This window comes from Anopheles coustani, chromosome 2 (genome assembly GCF_943734705.1).
Source record: "Anopheles coustani chromosome 2, idAnoCousDA_361_x.2, whole genome shotgun sequence".
Classification (NCBI taxonomy): domain Eukaryota; kingdom Metazoa; phylum Arthropoda; class Insecta; order Diptera; family Culicidae; genus Anopheles; species Anopheles coustani.
Window position 1 is genome coordinate 88,112,974 of NC_071289.1, and position 20,322 is coordinate 88,133,295.

A 20,322-nucleotide genomic window follows, 5' to 3' on the forward strand; every position below is an offset into this window, starting at 1 on the left:
TTAAAAATGTCTTCAATTTCTCTAAAAATATTTATAAAACGTTTCATACCTACGAATGGAATGTAGACTGAGTTAAGCTGAAACTTCAAATGTGAAAGAATTGCCCTCCAAATAAAACAATATTTTAACGAGCACGCGATAAAATTAAATCTTTTACTATGAAATGAAAATCGATCGGTTGAAAAAGATTTTGAAGATCACTTTTAATTAGTACAGCGGGATGAAATTTAGCTTAAGCGCATTCTACTCATGATGACAAAGTTTTATCTCTTTTATCATATCCGATAACCGCGTCAGACATCCTTTAATCTCAACATACTTTCCAACCTGTTTAATCTTCCGGTGGCCCCGAAATGCGTCTCACTTTTCAGCGTTTATTATCATGTGTGGTCAAGTTTTCCGACCCCAACCGCATCAAACACATACACACACACCCGGGCATGGGCACACGAACCCGACAATGGTTACCAACAGCACTGCAGTCGACGCCGTAAAGCACCTTCTGCTGACAGGTTCGAGTTATTAATGGTCACCGGCATCATCAAAGCAACTTACGTTACACGGGTGGCCCACCCCCTACCCCGGATGCGTCCGGGGATCGGGGTAAACCGCAACATATCATCACCGTTATAGTGTGCACCCGATACCACCCGAAAGGCATCGAACCGCAGCAAGCGGGTTTTCCGTTATTAATATGTAAGGCTAGCGGTGGGCACGTGTCAGGCTGTCTCGAGCTTAATCCTGCTCCAAATTGGGGGGTGAGAGTACATTTTTAGGACAACTTACCAGCTCGAACGGTGCAAGAAAAATGCTTTTGTGATGTGACGCAATAAAACCACCATTTGAGTTCACAAAAATCACTATTTATTCATGCCGCATTCATGTACGCTTCATTTTCAATTAGTAAAACTTTCCACCACTTTTCTTTTGCTAGAAAATGTTGAGTCATAATCCTCTCTTTCTTTCTTTCTCTTTCTCTCTTTTACTCTCTCGGTTTATCCCACTGAATTGTGTCGATACTCTTTGATTTCTTCTATTTGTTTTTAATATCATAAGTCCTTTCACTTTGCTTTTGATCTGTATATGGTTAGGTGTATACGAACATTTAAAAATATGTGTTGGCCATTTTTGTCCCCTCATCTTGTAAACACTGGGACGCGTGTGACTGACTCCCACGATTGTTTCATTTTTACATCTTTTATTTGCTTTTTGTTCTCGTTTTCTTTGGATTTCCATCTGCTAGAGTTTATCAGCGACGCCATCGTGTGAGTTGGGGATGTACGACACCGACGAAAAGAGGGATTTGCTGATGGATGAAGGTCCTTTAAGGATTTATTTCGATTTATGTTTTTTTTTTCCATCAACACACTGTTCTTTCGGATAGATTTGCATCGGGCCCCATCACACACCCACACCTAAAGCAACGCAACGAAAGCCCGTTCCAGATGGATTGTGAAAGGGAAAAAGAAAATCTTCAAACCGCAGCCAGGACGCAACTAGCGCCTGAAGCGTCCCTTTGACAGCTTCCACCGGGATCGGGCGAGCCAAACCTAGGGCACGTCCTCCGCCTCGGCGTCGTGGTCGTTGTAGATGTCGTAGCCGGTCTGCATCTGGGGGTTGAGCGTGTCGTCCGTCTTCTCCGTGGCGGTCGTGTTGTATCCTATCTCGTGGTAGCGGATCGGGTAGGTCAACTGATTGCCCTTGTCCCATGTGTACAGCTCCTACGGGGTTGTCAGGTGCGCGGCCGAGACACCGGGCGGGGGGAGAGAAAGAGAGCCCGTTAAATGCTTGACGGTGGTGCGCATGTGGAAGTCTTGCGAAGGGTCCATAAAGTCGACCCACAAGCTCAACTTCCCCAAAAGCTACCAGCTTCTTGACGCATGAATGAAGGATGAGAGCCGTACACCCAACCCCGCTGCACCCTTTCCCCGTTCCGGGGGCGTTCGTATGTGTTCGGAATTGCTAAGAACGGCGGCACGGGATAGACATAGGTACGGCACACACACGTGCTCGGTGGAATATTTATTTCTTGGTGAAAAGTTAGATGCTCGAAGTTCAATATTTGATTAGGCTACTTGGCCCTTCCACTGGCGGAACCTAACCTTTGGAAGGAAATATGGTAGAATAAATGGCAACGGTGAAGGGGAGGAATGTTTGCCAAGGACGTGGTCGAGGGACGGCACGAAAAGAACCAATTTAATTCGATTTCCCACGGATGCGAGGGAAAGTTGTTGATCTAAGGAAATTAATTTCCTCAAGAGAATTGCGCTTGGAATGGTGGCACTGTTGCCGCTTTTCATTTCTGGTTTTTTTTCCGCTCAAGCGTTACACACATTTTATTCTCGGTGTCTATTAATGTTCCCTATAGCGTACTTAATGCACAGCAAAGGAACTCAAATAGATGATGCAATAATTTGAGATGTCTTCTTGTAACCCCGAGATGTACTGCATCATTGATGCCAGATGTGCTTCCAACGGGACCGAGCAACAAACAATAAAACATGTACATTTTGTAAATCATAGCACAAACCCTCCTACACCATAACATCCACCACCGAACATCATTTGTTTCGTTGCACTCTATTTCCTGAAGCACTTGAAGGAGGACACCCAGCCCGGGGTTTCCCGTTCAAGATCATTCGTTCTCTTTAGCAAAATGGCTTTGTCATTACTTTTACTACACAGCTGCAAGGAACCGTGCACCAGCATCCTCCGCTGGAGATCCCGAGGAAATGCTCCGATTTCAAATAAGACGGTCCACAAACATCAAACAACGACAATGGCACCAAAAGCAACAGCGTAATGCAAACAGTCCTCGGACCTCATGTAACTGATTGTCTCATTAATTATAGATTCTTGTGCGGAAGTAGGAGAGAGAGACTCGAGCGGAAATAAAATACACCGCCCCACCGTCTGCTCCCCCACGCACGATGGAGGAAAACAAGAGCCGGAAACCCGTTTCCCACTTTGTCCTTTTTGGCGCGTTCTGTCATCAAACGAACGGGGATGGAAAGGGTGCACCAAACTCACGGTAAATTTGCCTCACTTCCTCGAGTGCAGTTTCTGGTGGAGAGAAATGTATTCGGTTACCTTGCTTTTGTAGTTATATCCGACGGTGGTCGTCTTCCGGAACGGGTTCGTAAACACGAGGTTCACTTCGAGCAGCTTGCTGTGGTAGAGGTCGAGGGCGAGCCGAATCTTGGTGTTCCGCTCGGTGACGGAATCGATCGCGTACAGGACGCCGCACACGATGAACATCTCGCCCACCTTGTGATGGTTCACGCTAATGTTCCAGCCGTACTGCACCGTCAAATTATTTTCGTTCAGCTAGGGGAAAGGGGGAGTGAAAATTACAATGTTACATCGGTGTTGTTTTTCGCACGAAAATTAGACGCGACGATGGCCGTGATGCACCGGTGCGGAATTGGGTTAATGCAACTACGACGGTTGCTGCGTGCAAGTGCACATCGGTTGACGCTTCTCCCGGGGAATGGAAATTGAAAACCATCGCTTTCGACCACCGCGAGCGCAGAATTAATCTTTCTCACCTTGGCAACCATTGTGTTGTTCGAATCTGGCGTACCGTAAATCACCCACAGCCCATTATCGTCGACGTTGAAGTCCATGTAATTAATTTCGGTGGTGTACAGATAATTGGAACCGTTCGTCGTGGCGCCCTCGAGCTCGTTCATTGCTGGCGAAAGCAAAAGGAAAATACGGATTTGTTAGTTTTTCACCACCACCGGTGTGACGGAAAACGTTGCCAACAGGCTTCAGTGATTTTGACAGGTGCAATTCTCCTTCCACGACTACTACGATGACGCTCCCCGTCGTTGGCATGCATCGACGCACTTGCTAGTTGGTAGTTTGTTGCACCGACGAGCACTTGTGCTTTTAAGCGAATAGATTGATCCCTCACCTGTCTGTCGTTCCACGTTCAAGTCGAACTTGATGATTCGCGGCGAGTTGCGTTCATTGTAGTAGAACGAACCGTTGTAGACGACGTGTGCGTTGCCCTGGAAACAGGTAAGCCGACGGTAAGTATGATTTGTTTGAAATTGGCAAAATTTAGTTCAACATTTGGGTTGGTATTACACACACGAATGCAAACAACAGCGATTTTCAAATCAAAAGTGAAAAGCATAAGTATTCTATTTTCCAAATTCAAAAATTCAAAATAGAATTCGAATAGTTCCAGTAAGATCGAAAACATTAAACATTAAAGTGATTCGTAGAATGCAATGGATAGTCCCTATCAGAGCTAGTGTAAGTTGGGAATCAAAAGCAAAAGAAATCACGGAAAGCATTGTGGGAGTGGGACTTTTTGGAAAACTGTTCCTGACTACCAACTTTTCAACTATCGACAGGCTGCAACATCAATGGGAAACTTAGCCGGAAACTTTTAGCCCGTAGTGCCCCTCTCGAAACGATTCGGGTAGGGCCACCCTGTTAACTCCACACGACAAAGTCCCTTCACACACACACACACACACACACACACATTTCGGTCGTCGAAACTGAACGGAGCGTGAACGGAGGAGTACCTACCCGGAAGGGGCGCTCCAGCCGGTACGTCTTGGTGGCGACATTGTTCCGGTACGTGGTCTTGTTGACGAACTCGTACAGCCGGTGGGTGTCGTTCTCCCTGGTGGCCCAAACTTTGCCCTCCATCACCTCGCTCCGGGCGGCCGGATCCTTCAGCCAGGCGCCGTACGACTGCTCGGTGTACTTGTGGTAGACCGGTTTGCCGACCGCGTACAGGACACAGTCTGGAAAGTGGGTACGTTAGAGATGGATGAAGCGGTGGCGTATCACGACCCCGGATTGCTGTTGCCCTGGTGCTAATTTGCTACTAATAAGGTGCCGGACGGACGGATAGGCAAATTTACTCGATAATTTGGCACTGTTTGCGAAGCCAACGGAAGAGCAGTTGTGGAAATCATTATCATTTTGTATTAATTAATTTAAATCCTTAATTTCAACAATTCGTTTGACACGTTAAAGAATAATTTTGGGTTCGATAAATGGAAGTGTCTCTTTCAATGTAATTTCTAGTTAACCCTTGTGATCTGATTTAAATAGTTATTCATTCTAAATCTCTTTTAAGACTTGTTCCTAACATCTCCTAGTGTTAATCAACAATTTAAAATAAATCTTCTTACTATCTTGAGCAATATTTTATCATCAACTGTGTATTCTGTAGGGTAAATATGAATTACGGGAACCCGCAAGGATGTCTACGCCTGGTCAGTCGATTTACCTGTCGTCCTGTTGGGTAATCCGGTGAAGCTGACATTTCCGATGGGTTTGATTTCCAGACTGCCAGAGAACAGATCGTACATCGACACGATGTTATCTTTGCACTTGAGGTCCCTGGCGGGCGGAAGCAATCGACGTCGACGGTCAGAAGAAAAAAAAAACCCCAAAACGCAAAAGGTCAGTACCGCATCATTGCGAGGCCGGCCTCTAATTAACTTTCGTCGGCGCTGGCGAGCTTACCTCGGATCCGGACACTCCGGGCAGGTCGTCGGCGGTCCGCAGATGTCCTCGTACGACTCCTTCTCCGGTGGCTTGGTGCCGTACACGTTGGTGTCGGTCGAGCCCGGCGGCCGGATGATGTACGGCGAGTGCTCCATCAGATGAAACTCGGCCTCGGTCACGCCGAGCTCGTTCTTCGCCGCGCAGTGATACTCGCCGAAATCGTTCGGCCGGATGTTGGTGATGTTCAACCGCATAACGGATTTGTAGCTAGATGAGATTTTGTTTTTGTTGTTAGCGTTTGGAGTTCACGTGAGCGGTGGGTGGAAAAGAAATTGTGGGACGGTCGGAGATGGAAAGTCAAACGCCACACCGGGGAGTGACACAAGTCGTCGCCATGTTTGCGATGGCGCGTTCGACGCTGTCGTCCGGCCGAACTAAGCACTCATAAAACTCAATTACTAATTTCAGGTTTCGTTTAACACAATTTGGGCCGGCCGGCTGGACCGAACGTGGTCATCAGGCCGTGATGTTGAATGGTCGGTGTATGAATATAGCGAGCTTTAACAAGGCAGGGCAGGGTCATTTTTAGCAGACAGCACGTGCAAAAATTGTGCAGCAGACTTTTTGATTATGCACAAACAAACGCTTTAGGAATACTAAAAAAAGAAGTTAATAAAAGTAAACAAACATTTTACAATCATTTCATTAGATTGTACTGGTGCGTCTGTTCATGAAAGAGTAGACTAGAGAACACAACAAGGGTTTCATAAAAGAAAGAAACAAAAAAGCTTTGTGAACGACTCAAACTACATTAGACTGTTTTAAAACAGAGCTACTTTTTTGTGCCGATGTGAAAATAACACAACTTCATGAATTTTATCAACAGCAACTTTCACTGACTCTCCGAGCGGAACATTTTATTTACTAAAGATGTGGAAGTCTAGTTCTGGTGGGGATGTTTTACTGAATTACCCTGCTCTGCCGTAATCAAGAGACACCGGAACGACTGGAATTGGACAAGCCAGTGAAAGTCCACTAATTAAACAACAAACGCAAACAATCCATCGCCAACGGGATCTGTGTCATTTGTATTCTTTTTGTTTTGCCCGCTTCCGGTAGCATGTTCCAAGTTACATTTTCATAGTGAATAATGGACTGGTTTTTATCCGGAATCGAGAAACGACTGCGACTGAGGAATCTGGTTGACAACGGATGGAAAAAGCAGGAAGAAAATTTCCCCATTTTCATTCCGTTTTGCTCGGGGGAAAAGCGAAAACAGGAGGAATGTAAAAACACGCCTGAAAAGTCTCCTGGTTGGGCCTACGTCACGTCACGGGAGGAAATCGAAAATGTTTTTCCACTAAAAACCAACATTAAATTGGGAAAGAAAAGTGAAACGGAAATTCTCTTGCCGTGGAGCTAGAAGTCCTTACACAACAACTGTAACAAACGAATTTGTTTATGCTTGTTGGCTAGTTAAGAAGATGTTTACTCGTTAGCTAAATGGAAAAACAATCGTGAAAATGCCTCTCTTGCTCAATAATGCTACGTTAGGGCATCCAGGATATCGATTTGACATACTTTGGCTTCTATATCGATCGGGTTCTTATAGACACGCCGTGCCACGAACCGGAGCTCCTTTAACACTCCTTTCTCTACTTACCCGTCGTAATGGGTTTCCATCTGAAATTTATCGCCATGCTCCAGCAGCCGCCCGCCGGGATAGCGTTCCCAGTACTTCAGTGCCTCGGGGAATGCTTCCACCTGTAATTACACAAAACCGATAGCGATGGTTACGGCCGGTCGAACGGATACGAGGATGGGAATGGTCCGGTGGGAGAATGGTTATTGACAAGTGATGCATTTTATTTTTGACGGAGCTCGAAACCTGGGATGATGATAATCATGTGTTGTTAAAGTTTCCGAGAAGCAGCATAAAATTATCCGCTTAAATATTATTGACAGGCGCATCACTGAATTAATGTTTTTCCAGCATCATCACAGATATGGTATTTATGTTCAAACAGACAGTGGTTAAAAAAAAAAAGAAATAATAGCATGTTTCACGATGTTCAATTATTTCTGACTGACATGGGAAAAACATCTTTAACAGACCCATTCGATATCAATTTAACTTCGAATCCAAACCAACGTTCTGAGAAGCACGTTCGATAACGGGAGGTTCTCGAACTTTAATCCCTTCCACATCTTTACAGTACCAAACATTCACCAGAAAAGTGAAATTGCCCCCATGGAGGAAAAAACAACACAACCACCTGCTGCTTTCCATTTTCCCTACTACCTACATCCGTTTTCAATCTTTACTTTCTATTCTCGGATACTTTCCCGAGAAAAAAAAGAAGAAAGCCGACCAGAAATGGCGCTCGATGAGATTCAATTTAGATTTATGAGTTCACTGCACGTGGTTGGGCAGCGGTTACCGATTTGATTCGGTTCTGTGCTTCACCCACTCGCATGCGGCTCGTAGACGGAGAAAACGGGGGAAACCCCTAAGCCAGAACCTAACCCTCGGTGGGCCGAACGCGCCGGGTGGAGGGGGGGTGAAAGGGTGGAAAAGTTTAATAAGATTTATGGTGGTGAATCAATTTGCGGTTTACTCGTAGAAAATAAGAAAAGCACCAAGCGGAACCGAAAACGGCCTGTCAAAAGTGTTCTACCGAAAAAAAATCTGTAATCGTGGGTTCTTTAGGCAATGATATACACAGAAATAAAAAAGATAACAACCACCATGCTACAATAACAGATTTTTTTCTACAACAACAGCGTTACATGTTCCCCACATGCCCATGAAAAATAGGCCGTACACCGTGTGCTGGGGAGAAAGAACCAAATTTATGAGTCGTAATTTGGGATGCTTTCCGCACGAGAAAACCGCATCCAACCGGGTCCTCTACAAAAATGGAAAATGGCTCCCGGCTGCATCGAAACCCGTTCCCGGACAGATTGCGTCCACTCGAGCCACGTGATGGAAAGGCCTTACGGAGGGTCTCATTTTTCTTGCCTCACAACGGCAGGGGGGTTTTAAACGTGCCCCAATAACGGTTTATTTCTCCTTTTGGGACAGATTGGCATATCTTGAAGAACGATTTTGAACGTTTTTTTGGTTTTAAACGGTTTAAATTGGGGGATTTCTTTTGGAAATAACACGCTACGCTCCGGGGGAATCCTGAGAATGAAGGGTTTTGTGAACGCACACTTACCTCACAGACGAACGTCACCGTGGAACCGTTGTGTGCGTACGCCATTTGATTCCGCACGCGTATCAAGGGTGCAACTGTGGAAGAAATGTAAATGTGTAGTAGGGGGGCAAAAAACAGAAGGAAAATTGAACTGGCGTATCATTAAACCCAACGAAGGCCAGACTTTAAGTAAAGCTGGCTGAAGTGGGAAAATCCGATTGCTCGCTTTTCCGAGGAACGTCCTCAATGATGAACTTGCATCATTTTCGCACGAGTCTTCATTTCGTGGCATTAAATCAGCATGTTATCTCGCTCGATGCTGACGCTGCATCGCTTACAGCCGTGATCCTTATTAGTCCCGGTTGGGTTCCGAGAGTTTGGCGAGAAGCCCTTCTCACTTGGAGTCGGTCGATTACAACGTAGCAATCCTCCACACCGAAGCCTTATTGGCAGCGAGAACACATGTTGCCGTACGTCGGGAAAGGCTCCGAATTCGACCGGCTTTCACTAGGATGAGGTCCTAAGCAAGGCAGCGTCTTCATCCCCCATTACAGACCCTTTGCAAATAGCTGCCCTTTTTCAGCCGTCCTCGAGAGTGTGTGAACTTGCCAGCCGAAACGAAAGGATCGTGCAATTGCACTCCGGTTTCGGAGCGCTCAAGTGTGGTCATTTGGGTTTCGCAGGCACTTGCAAGGATCATCAATCGCCCGGAGGGTCAAAGTGCACGATTGTCTGGCGAAGCCTGCAGCCAGCTTCCCACCGATAGTGGAACCCCCCATTCTTCTTCCGCCCGAAAACTTACAGTGCACTTCGATGTTGAACGTCTGGTTCGCCGGGGGTGAGATGCCATTGTCCGCCAGACATTGGTACGCGCCCATGTGCACTCGATTGATTTTGGTGATGTTGAGCGTGTGGCCTGCCATCGATGTCGCTGTGGAAGAGGGAGAGGAAAAACGAGTGAAAGCGGTGGCGGCGGCACATCTAACGATGGTGGTCGACGAGAGCATCCTTTTTCCGTGCGGAATAATCGCTGATGCAGAAAGTTGCCATTGTGCCGGGGCGCATTGTGTTCGTACTTTCGGAAAGGCCTTTCCTCTTTTTTTTTCTTCCCATTTGTGGTTTTTACCAAGCGCTAGAGTAACCGTTCCGAATGGCCGATAGCGATGGGATTCACTATTTGCCTCGAACCCCATTATTGACCCCGAGCTGAGCGTCGGCTCGTGGAGTGGTTGAGACCCCACGTGGGGTGCCATTGTAATTTGCCGCAGAACCGGATGTTCGCCGCGGAGAATCATGCCGAAGCCAACTTACCTTCCCAGGCACCGTTGGAAATGGTTTTCCCGTCCGCCCGGCGCCACTCGACGTGCGGTCGGGGTGTCCCGGTGGCGGCGCATCGTAGCCGCAGGTGTGTCCCCTCGTGCACCACGATGGGGCGGAGGGCCTCGACGGTGCCGGAGCCGGCGATGGACGGCGGGACGAGCAGCTCGTTCGAGAACGTATCGTTCACCTTCACCTTCCACGCGTTGATGCCGGGCGTTCCCGGGGTGCCGTTCGTACCCGGCCGGCCCGGTTTGCCCTTCGGGCCGTGGATTCCTGGAAGCGAGAGGAACACGATCAAACACGAGCTCGAGCTGAAAGCAGCACAAACCGCACACCACCTCCGCAAACCCCGGAGTGAGATTGATTTCTTGTCGTGCGCGTTCTAGAAGGTGCTTTCCGTTCGAACGCAATGTAATGATGTTTAACGACCGGGGGGAAGGGAAAGGGAAGGAGGGAAGAGACGGTCGTTGGATCACCGGGTGTAAGCTCGTTTGCTGGCTAAATCTGCACTCTTCCACCATGATCCAGAATACCACAAAAGCTTCTAACAAAGTGTGTGAACATTTCACAAAGCCTTCAGCTGAACAGGATACTGGGAAACATGTAACATATTTTTCTCCATGTTTCATTTTTTCTGATCCACTGTCTTTAAAAAGTTGTTTGGATTAGAGGCATACAACCATGAGTTTTAACAATATAGGCATAACGGCCATATTCGTTCAAGCCTGCCTTTGTAGGCTTTTACTAGACCTTTTCTCTTTGTGTACGTGAATAGTTAGTCCTGTCGTACAAGGGAGGGTTCGGTTTCGGTTGCGATTTGATAGCTTTAAAATTAGTTAAAAACAAATGTAAAAATATTAAAATTCCAAAAATAGTATTTTGTAAACAAAAAACAAAATGTTTTTATCTATCAGCTATTATAGTTATACAAAAGCATTGTTAGAACTAAATTATTTGTTCAGAACAAAAATGATACACAAGTTTACAAAATGAACACTTTTTAGTTGACATTTTATTTGTCTTGAAGTCCTGCTGAAAATTTTGTATTACTTTGGATGGTCTTGAACAAATATTAGCATATTTTCGAAATTCATACATTGAAAAGGTTTCTACAAAAAGTAAAAATCAAACGTTGAGAGCGTATAAAAAACAATTGCCCCTCTAAAGATAAAGAAACAATGTTTTCACATTTTTGATTTTTCACTTTTCCTCGACCAAATGATGCTATTTTCCGTGCATCAGTTTAGGGTGTACCGTTAACCCTTAGAGTAAAATAAATGTGCAACGCTCTTACCCTTTCCTCGTGGCTCGCCCTTGCTGTCGAAACCAATCAATCTGCATTTGGAGTCGATAAATCGAACACCGGGCGCCAGCGGGCGGGAAAGCGGGCGCAATCCCTCCGAGGATCAACGATGGTTGTGAAAACATAATCATGGCTGAGAAATTGCGCCGATTTTCGGCGAGAGTCAACACCGCGCCAACCCCGAATCCCCGCAACCCAAACAATCTATTTCGGTTCGGCGGGAGGATTCGATCGATGAAAGACACTTTCAAGCCGCCCATTCCGCGCCCTGTTCTCGCGCTCAAAGCTCAAGAGGAAAAGCGTCCACATTCGCTGGTTCGGATCTTACACCAGCTACTCCGAAGATGCATTGCAAACATTTAATCAATTCGAAGCTCAATCCGATGGTTCGGGTTGTTGGATTGAAGATGGATTGTAACTGGTTCAATGAGGAGTGGTAGGAAGGGTGAAAGTACGCGAAGGTGATGCTAGCAGCACTGTAAATCTTCGAATCGTTACCAGTTTATTTAACGCCGGTGCAAAACAAACAAGCCTTTGAAGCGAAAAGGGGAGCCGAACAAGCAAAATGGTGGAAATCGATTTCATTTCGATTGGCTTTCGCTACTTTTTCGAAAGTTAAGAAAGGGCTCGGTTGTTGAAGGCTCTTGGAAGGTAAAGAGGTTGTTGGTAAGGATTAAATATTAGACTTTCATCCTAGATGAGTCACAAAAAGCGAACTCACTGTTCTAATTCATCTTTGTACTGTCTTTTAAATGTTTAGGTACTCAGGAAAGCGAGAACTAACGTATATTGAACATTTCTGTTAATTAACTTCAAAGCGCATCCTTGTGCGTTTAAGATTGTGTAACAGGACGGAAGCACAAAGCCCATTCTACCCATGAATCTCAGCCTCTAATTAGCTTTACAAGCATACGCGTCATTCTCCGTACATAACCCGCATTGATACAGGTTTAGAAATCTCGATAAACATCAACTAATTCCAAGAATCACTTTGGAAGCACACAACAAACACGGCCATGCGTGAAAGCACAAGCACTTGTGTTCCTGGTATGCTAATTATCTGACTTACCGCGTGGTCCAGGCAGCCCGGGTGGCCCTGGTGGTCCCATCGGTCCCGGTAGTCCTGTGGGAAATCGAGTGGAAAACTCCTTACATTATGACGTACCGTAATCGGAGATGCATTCATGCGATGCTCGAAGCCATCGGTTCGAGTTCGCAATCGAAGCTTAGAGTGCATCACAAGAGCGTACCGTCTTTGCCATCGATTCCGTGGCGTCCGTCGATACCGGGAATGCCGTCCTTGCCATCCTTGCCCGGAATCCCGTCGGCCCCCGCCCGTCCCGGGACACCGTCCAGACCGGGCTCACCCGGCACTCCGTCCCGCCCGTCGAGCCCAAGGTTGCCCGGGTAGCCGATCTCGCCCTTGGGTCCCCGCGGACCCGGCTTTCCTTCGCGCCCGTCCACCCCCGCCGGCCCTGGCAGGCCCGGATCGCCCCGGTTGCCCTTCGGACCCGGGATGCCGGGCAGTCCGGGGGGTCCCGGTGGACAGTATTCCTTCGTCGCTCGGCAGAAGCCGGTGATGGCATCGAACTGCAATGCGAAGAAAATTCAAAATATGTATGTTATTTATCGAAGCAAGAAAATTGGCCAACCTTAACCAATGGGCTAAAGTATATTTGAAAAATAAATAAATAAAAATAAAATATAACAAATTTGACTTCTTGGAAAAATTGAAAATCATGTGGTTCAATAGTTCAATTGGCAGAATCATCTATCAAATTATTTTGATTTGCGACTGCTTTCTAGAGAGCAAATTTTAAAATTGATTTCAACTTAAATTAGAAACCTACCATAGGTTTGTTTTATTCAGTAAAAAGTTTAAAACAATCTGTTTACAGCAAAAACAACTCAAACCCAAGCAGGGTGTATTAAAAATAAATGAAAAAAATGTTTCAACACTATGAAAATAAAGCTCAAGCAAACCGTATTTATTTTAAATAAGGTCCCATCAACTTAAATTAGAAACCTACCATAGGTTTGTTTTATTCAGTTAAAAGTTTAAAATAATCTGTTTATTACAAAAACAACTCAAACCAACGCAGAGTGTATTAAAAATTAATGAAAAAAATGTTTGAAGACTATAAATCTCAAGCAAACTCAGGCAAAACATTATGAACAACAACAAGGGAGAGCGGAAAATCCAATGAAATAATTAAACCATCGTATTAATTATAAATAAGGGCCCATCGCACATACACACACACATATGCTGAGATCGATATTCCCAGCCTTAATTAATGTTAATGAAAATAGCGTTAACAGCAATTGCATTCCATCAATCCGGCCACCAAGAGACGCCGGCCTGGAAAGTGTCCCCGTCATTTCCGCCATTTATGTTTATTGGATTTTGCGCTCGAGCCCGGATCGGAAACCGATTGACCGATAGTGAGCGATCGGATCGGAAGCGATTGGAACCGGAGGCACCGCATAACCATTTTACGACAATTGCCATAAAATTCGCTTCCGTGATCCGCAAGAACCCGAGGGAAGGGATTTTTTGGATTTTTCTCCGACCCGCCGGAATGGTCCTTTCTTGTTGAACGATCGGATCATATGATACTCCAGTGTGGCCGCATCGGAGCATACGGAAGCCGGAAGCAGTAAAAGGGAATAAAGTGTCGTCTCGCAGCCGTATCGCGAACGTATCACATAAATCCGGAAACGGCACCGCGTCATCGCCTGTCCCGGAATGCACGATGGATGGATCGAATCAATCGTATTTCGCTCATAAAATCAGCAGCACGAACGCTTTACACAACCCTCCCGGGTGCTTCGGGTCCCTCGCGTGCGCCATTGCTTATAACAATCCTTCCATTGCACGCTTTTCCGGCGCAGGGAAAAAATGGGCCACATCTGGCGGAACAGGAACAAGGGGGACGGAGCGCGGGCAATAAATAAAGAAGAAAAATATAGCTCCGGGGGAATATTGTCATATCGCTCGTGGAGAATAGAAGCCGTGGTTCAGTTTTGCGGTGCGATGCATTCGTGTCAACGATTTTGATCCTATTTCCAGCGGCACGAGAAAAATACTATTTCACCACCCTTCCCAACTTCGTCGCACCTCTTGCCACTCCCGGGGGCGCGACGACCGAAGGATCCCAGTATCCAATTCAATCACTTACCGGAATGCGAGAGTAGCTCGTCAGCCAAACCCAGGTATCACCTCCGGGGGCTGCCCCCTTCAGGCCCGTCTTCTTCATTATCTCGCCGTCCTTCTTCTCCAGCTCGGACCGCAGCTTCGGGTTGAAGAACTCCACATTCGGACCTGCGCGCGAGGAAAGTAGGAAAGTGCGGAAGGATTCAATTATCTACCTTACGTCCTTTACGTTTCCGTGTTTTACAGCCGTCCCAATGCAATTTCCCGCCCTTATCGTTGAGCTCATAATTCGCTTGACGAGAAAATGAAGAATACTCATACCGAGTGGCTTACCTTCCTGATCCGGCACAAGGTTATCGTCGAAGGGGTTCAGATCGCGCTTCACTCTGGCCGGCGATCCCTCCCGGGACGACATTTTGCGTTCGTTTTGTACTCTCTGATTCGCTTCTAAGTAAGGCAATGACGTACTGGAAGGGGAGGAACGGTTGGGGGGAAAAGCAATAAAAAGGATTCAGTTTCAAATATGTTTTATCATTCATGGCATTACTCTAAGAAATACGAAGATTATATAATCGGGTAAGGATACTTTGCAGTGTCCTACGACTTTCTCGTTCACTCATGAATCACAAAGTATTGTTTTCAATCTTTATTTCCACGCGCACACCGGTTAAATTAAGTATGAATAATTTAACTTTATCTTTCTCCCACCGGAACCAATATTGTTTATGAAGCACTTTAAAATATCACTACCGCCGTTTAATGGCCGCCGCCTTCCTATCTCGCCCCAAAACCGAAGCGCAGCTGTCTCATAGATCTCCATACAACGTAAGCTATCAAAATTTTAATCATGCACTCTCTGTCCCAAAGTTATCCGACCTTCGTGCACCTTCTAGCAAAACGCCGTCGGATGAGGCAGCAATTTGAAAACTTTGATGGTAAAAAAATATGCCATCGAAAGCCGAAGGCCAGGAGCGATACAAAAACAGCGTCTCGTCTGGCGTTGAGGTTTCCGATGATGAACCGAATGGAACTTTTACGATCGTCGATGAACCCAAAGTTCACAAACCAACCTCATTTGAGCTGTTTCTTTTTTTTTTTTTTTGAAAGCCAAAACAAAAGCGGCTTCGGACTAATTTTTCAAATGACGTACTTTCGCCTTCGAAAGGAAACGACAGTTTAAGGTTTAATCTTTCCCGAGGCATCATCAACGAGGCTTCAAAGGGGAACGGAATAGTAAAGTGGGGCGCCAGTAAAAGCCGACAAAATGTTGGGCACGATTCGCATGAAAAAGTGCCATAAAAAAAGAATCACAAAATGCATCGTAAATCTCCTTTCGGGTGTATTATTCGGCAACGATGAAAGAGTTGTGATAATCGTTTGCCAAAAAAGGCACATAGCTTCGAGGGAAGCTGGGTACGCAATGCAGCATGTCGAGACGACGGAAGTAAATCTTTTGCTTGAGGCCAATTTGGTCCTTTATTGTGTGTGCTATATTTAATTTCTTTTAAGCCATATAGAACCTTTTTTTTTTGGGGAAAAATATTTTCTAAAATTTAAGTACACCAGAGAACATACAGGTAGTGTTGTGTCAAGTAGCTCTTTTCAGTGAGCAGAGCAGAGCCTGCTCGCTCGATTAGATAAGTAGAGTGAGCCACCTAGCTCAACTTGCTCACCTACTGAGCATGCTCACCTACTGAGCATGCTCACCTACTGAGCATGCTCACCTACTGAGCTTACCCACCTACTGTGCTGGTGAGCTCACCTACTAATCTTGCTCAATTACTGAGGTGGCTCACCAAACTCAGTTGTGCTGGAGACTTTCTTTGGGAACCAATACAGACTGAAACTGCTTTGGCATCAATTCCACTAATTTAGTCATTAACAAACGGTATTCTGTTTTATGTACTCTGCGTCCCATTTTCAGTTCCTTGTTGTACCTTGGCATAGGTCGATCTCAAATAAAGTTTAACATTTACCAACCGCATTAAATGAACTAGTTTGACCTTCTAACCTATCAGCTTTACGACCTAAACTAAAGTTACTTAGCTGTCGGTTCAAGGAGATAAAACATACTGTGTTTACTGAGCTACCAGCACAACTGAGTATGCTGAGCTACCTCAGTAATTGAGCAAGCTCAGTAGGTAGGCAAGTTCAGTAGATGAGTAAGCTAAATAGGTGAGCTAGCTCAGTAGGTGAGCCACCTCCGTTTTTGTATCCGGGAGATAGCTCTCTGCTCAGTTAGGTGAGCTGAGTGGATCAGGTAGCTCACCGGCTTACTACACAACATTACATACAGGCTTATCAGCTTCTCTCCATCAACCATCAATTTTGTGCAAACAAAATATGTACCGGTTGATGCGAATGTTTCTCTTTAACTTTGTGTTCCATTTTCCCCTTCGCCGGAGCCTCATTAAACCCAGATGCAGCGTAACAGTATTTGAAGTACTAAAATTAAAACAATTTCCTGTCGCCAGTTTCGTCAGCAAAACGTGACTCTGTGGCGCAAACAGGGCCGGGTTGCATTAAACTACAGCAAGCCCTACACACACACACACCGGAAACTTCTATGTGCGCTCCATGTGGCGCATTTCCCGTTACGCCACTCATATGGTGTAGCTGTGGTACGGGCTTTATGGGATAATTTTCCACCTACACCGACCCCTCCCAGCCCCCCCATTTCACACACACACACACCGGAAGGCTTATCATCATCATCAGTAGTTATTAAACAAGTGCGGGCTGGCTCGAGCCGTAATCCGTGCCGTGTACTGTAACCGAAGACACGGGCCATTTTGCAGCCAACCCGGTTACCGGTTCCTTTTCCTTCCGCCTTCATCCATCCATCCGGTCGTGTGTGTGTGTGTGTGGTGCTGATTTTAAAGAAATTACAACCAAACATTGCAGTTGATGTAGCTTGCAAATTGGGCGGATGTATTCGGTAAGCCAACATTGCAGCCTGCCGGAACACATGTTCGCAGCTCGTGCCCTCTCGGTGGTAATGGGTTGGCGCTGGGAAATACGAAAATTTTCTCCCCCCTACCCCCTCACCAGTTTTGGCTCACTATCGTAGCGAGTTTTGTCGGTGTAAAGTATTATCAACTTTTTCACCGATGCAGTTGTCGTGACTGCGTTTTAGAATATCGCCCTCATCATCATCATCATCATCATCGTCGTCGTCGTCGACGCAGTGTAAACCCTGCAGGAGAAAAAAAAACAATGCGGACACACCAAGACGGTGAGCTCCAGGTGAGCCTGATGTCGGAAGCTTTCGTACGAACGAACAACCGGCTAAGCTCGGGTTGGTTATGCAAACCAAACAACTTACGACGACCAACGCAGGTGTTCCGCTTTGGGCAACTCTGGGCAGGACATTTATCAAGCCGAAAGGCACACGTGCAACCGCATTAACAACCGCACCACAAACAGACAAAGCCCGTTGGCCGTGTCGGTCTCAGACGTTACCCGGAACAAGTGGAGATCCGGAGATTATCGTCCCTCGGAGCGAGTAACGTCCAACGTATTATTTCGAGAAAACCGAACCTCGTAGTAAATCTTGCCAAAAGGCCGACCAAGTTTTACGCCCGGAACACGCCGATAATAAAACATAATTCCAGTAATCGCCTGGCACAGCTTCGAAAGTACTTTTGTCCGACGACGTCATGCTGTAATCCCGGAGCCAACCAGCGAACGATTATGACCCGCCTGCCTACACCTGACCTGATTTCAATAAACTTCCAATTCCCGTTACCGCCACGGGGTGGATTGCAGCTGGATCAAAATGCAATTCCATTTACTTGAACAATAAACGGATGCTCGAGCGAAACGATCGTTGATTTTATTTTTCCATCCTGCACTTCCCCAGGAGCGCTTTTTCACCAACTGACTCCGGAGTCGAAACAGTTTCCTAGTTACCGTTTTACATTTCATGGCAAATGTATCTGCTAACGATAACGCCGCATTACGGCTGACTTGCTGCTTTGGTGAAGAGGGCATCGGGAATCAGAGAATTTCGCATATTTAGTTTCATTAACCTATTCTGCAATGTTTCCCAATACCAGTTTTTCTTTTTTTCCCTCTAGTGTTTGAATTTGTACTGCAAATGCTATCCAATATCCGTACTCCGAAATGGTCGCAGTTTTACTGTTATGGTTTCCAAACAAACTGGGATGATCCGCGCGAGCTGTAACCAGTTAGCGGAAAACACTTCCAATCATTTATGCTACCGTTATCCGGTTTTCCTTCTGCATCAGGTTTCAATAAAAAGAGGACGTCGGTAGAACTGTTTGTTTGCAATTTAATATTGCTTTGTTTCACGGTTCACAGGGTTGTGCGTGGAATGTTTTTCTTTTGCGTTTTCCGAAAGCAAGTAATGCTTTCTAATAAAATACACCGCTCGGCAGCCATAATCATAGCGCCGCGTGTGTTTTCGAAGCCGGTAAACTAGTCGAACCGTAACGAAACCGGATACAGCATATTCCGAACCGCGCGGATGATAAACACAAAAAAACGCTCGCTTCGCTCGATTTGCAACGAATTTCTCCATTTTGGCACGCGATTACAATGTTTCCCCTGCGTTTTGTGTGGCGATAGATAAAACTCGATGCGTATTAAAAGAGCTGGCTTAAGCTGGCCCGTTTTACGACAGTAACCCACACCCTGCCGCCGCGGGTAAATATTCCGAGTTCAGCACTTTCCCGGGGTTTGTTCCTTTTTGCGTTTTGTAACCTCCGAAATAGAATACTTTGGGAAATTTCTGGCAGCAGTTTGAACAAAAAAAATAAAACAACGGTCCTATGAATAATCGCATGTTCCGCGGCTCAGCAGGAGCTTTTTCGGAATACACTGGACCAAACCACCCGACACTCCGGCCCCTCACCCCCCCCCCCCCCCCCCCCCACCCAAAAGAGATGGGTCGCCCAGAGCCATTTCAATTCATTCGGCGAGATTAGGGAACGGTTCGCGGGAAAGCCCAAACATTTGGGAAAGCCCAGTGTTTCCGATCGTGCATGAGTTAGTGTCGAGTCTGTTGCCAACAAAGCGCGTTGCCTGTGAGCGCCCGGCGGTTATCGTGGCAGCTTTTACCACCACTTAATGGACGATTTAATCGGCTTCGTAGGGAAAGGAGGGCTTCGGTTCCAAAACGGCCCGCGGCTGAAGCGTTTTGGGCTGAAATGTTCAATCGATTGATTTTAAAGTGTTCGGGGAAATGTGTTCCCGAGGTGAGCGAGGTGTGAAACGCAGCGTGGGAGAGGAAACACGGTCGAGGTGGTAAAACCCGAGCCCGATACTCACCTAAATTCTGGCACGGTCCGTCTAACGTACGCCAGCAGCTCCCCGCTGAGTTTATCGATGTTTTGCTTCCAGTAGGCGCTCACGAGCGACTCCACCTGGCGGCGCAATTCATCCGCCGAGGGGGCCGCCACCACCTGCACCGGAAGCTGTTGCGCTGGCTGGCCGGGGGCGACCGGTGGCAGGCGGCCATCGACGTACGCGAGCAGGCCGGCCGAGAGCACAAACATTCCCATCAGCAGCACCCCGAGCAGAATGTACACCTGGCCGAGGCTTAGCGATGCACGTTTGAGCTCCACCTGTTTGCCCGCCGGACCGGTTCCACACTGCACAGTCTTTAGCATCGCCTCATACTGCGAACGCTCCTCGCTTCTGCTGCTGGCCTTCTGCTTCGGCTTACCTTCCTTCCGCGACGTGTCGGATGCAACCGGTTCCTGTGACGCCTCGTCGGACGTTCGCCGCTGATCTGACGCTTCCGGGCACGCTGGGTCGGTGGACTGTGGGGCCGAGTTTCCCTTCCCCGGGGAGGACGATGGAGACGCCAACGGGGGCGATAGCCGACGGGAAGTCAT

At 46.7% G+C, this 20,322-nt stretch overlaps 1 protein-coding gene across 1 annotated transcript; it reads right to left on the reverse strand.

The window, feature by feature from the left end:
- Positions 1–877: 877 nt before the first annotated feature.
- LOC131265270 (uncharacterized) lies at positions 878–20,322 on the reverse strand. The gene is made up of 16 exons (XM_058267531.1): positions 19,754–20,322; positions 14,795–14,928; positions 14,487–14,629; positions 12,555–12,894; positions 12,374–12,427; positions 9,993–10,274; positions 9,484–9,612; positions 8,703–8,776; positions 7,145–7,245; positions 5,500–5,748; positions 5,261–5,373; positions 4,549–4,769; positions 3,920–4,016; positions 3,549–3,694; positions 3,091–3,327; positions 878–1,721 (listed from the first exon to the last, which is right to left on the reverse strand). The coding sequence occupies exons 1-16, from the start codon at positions 20,320–20,322 to the stop codon at positions 1,551–1,553; spliced, it is 3,060 nt and encodes a 1,019-aa protein (XP_058123514.1). The 3' UTR covers positions 878–1,550.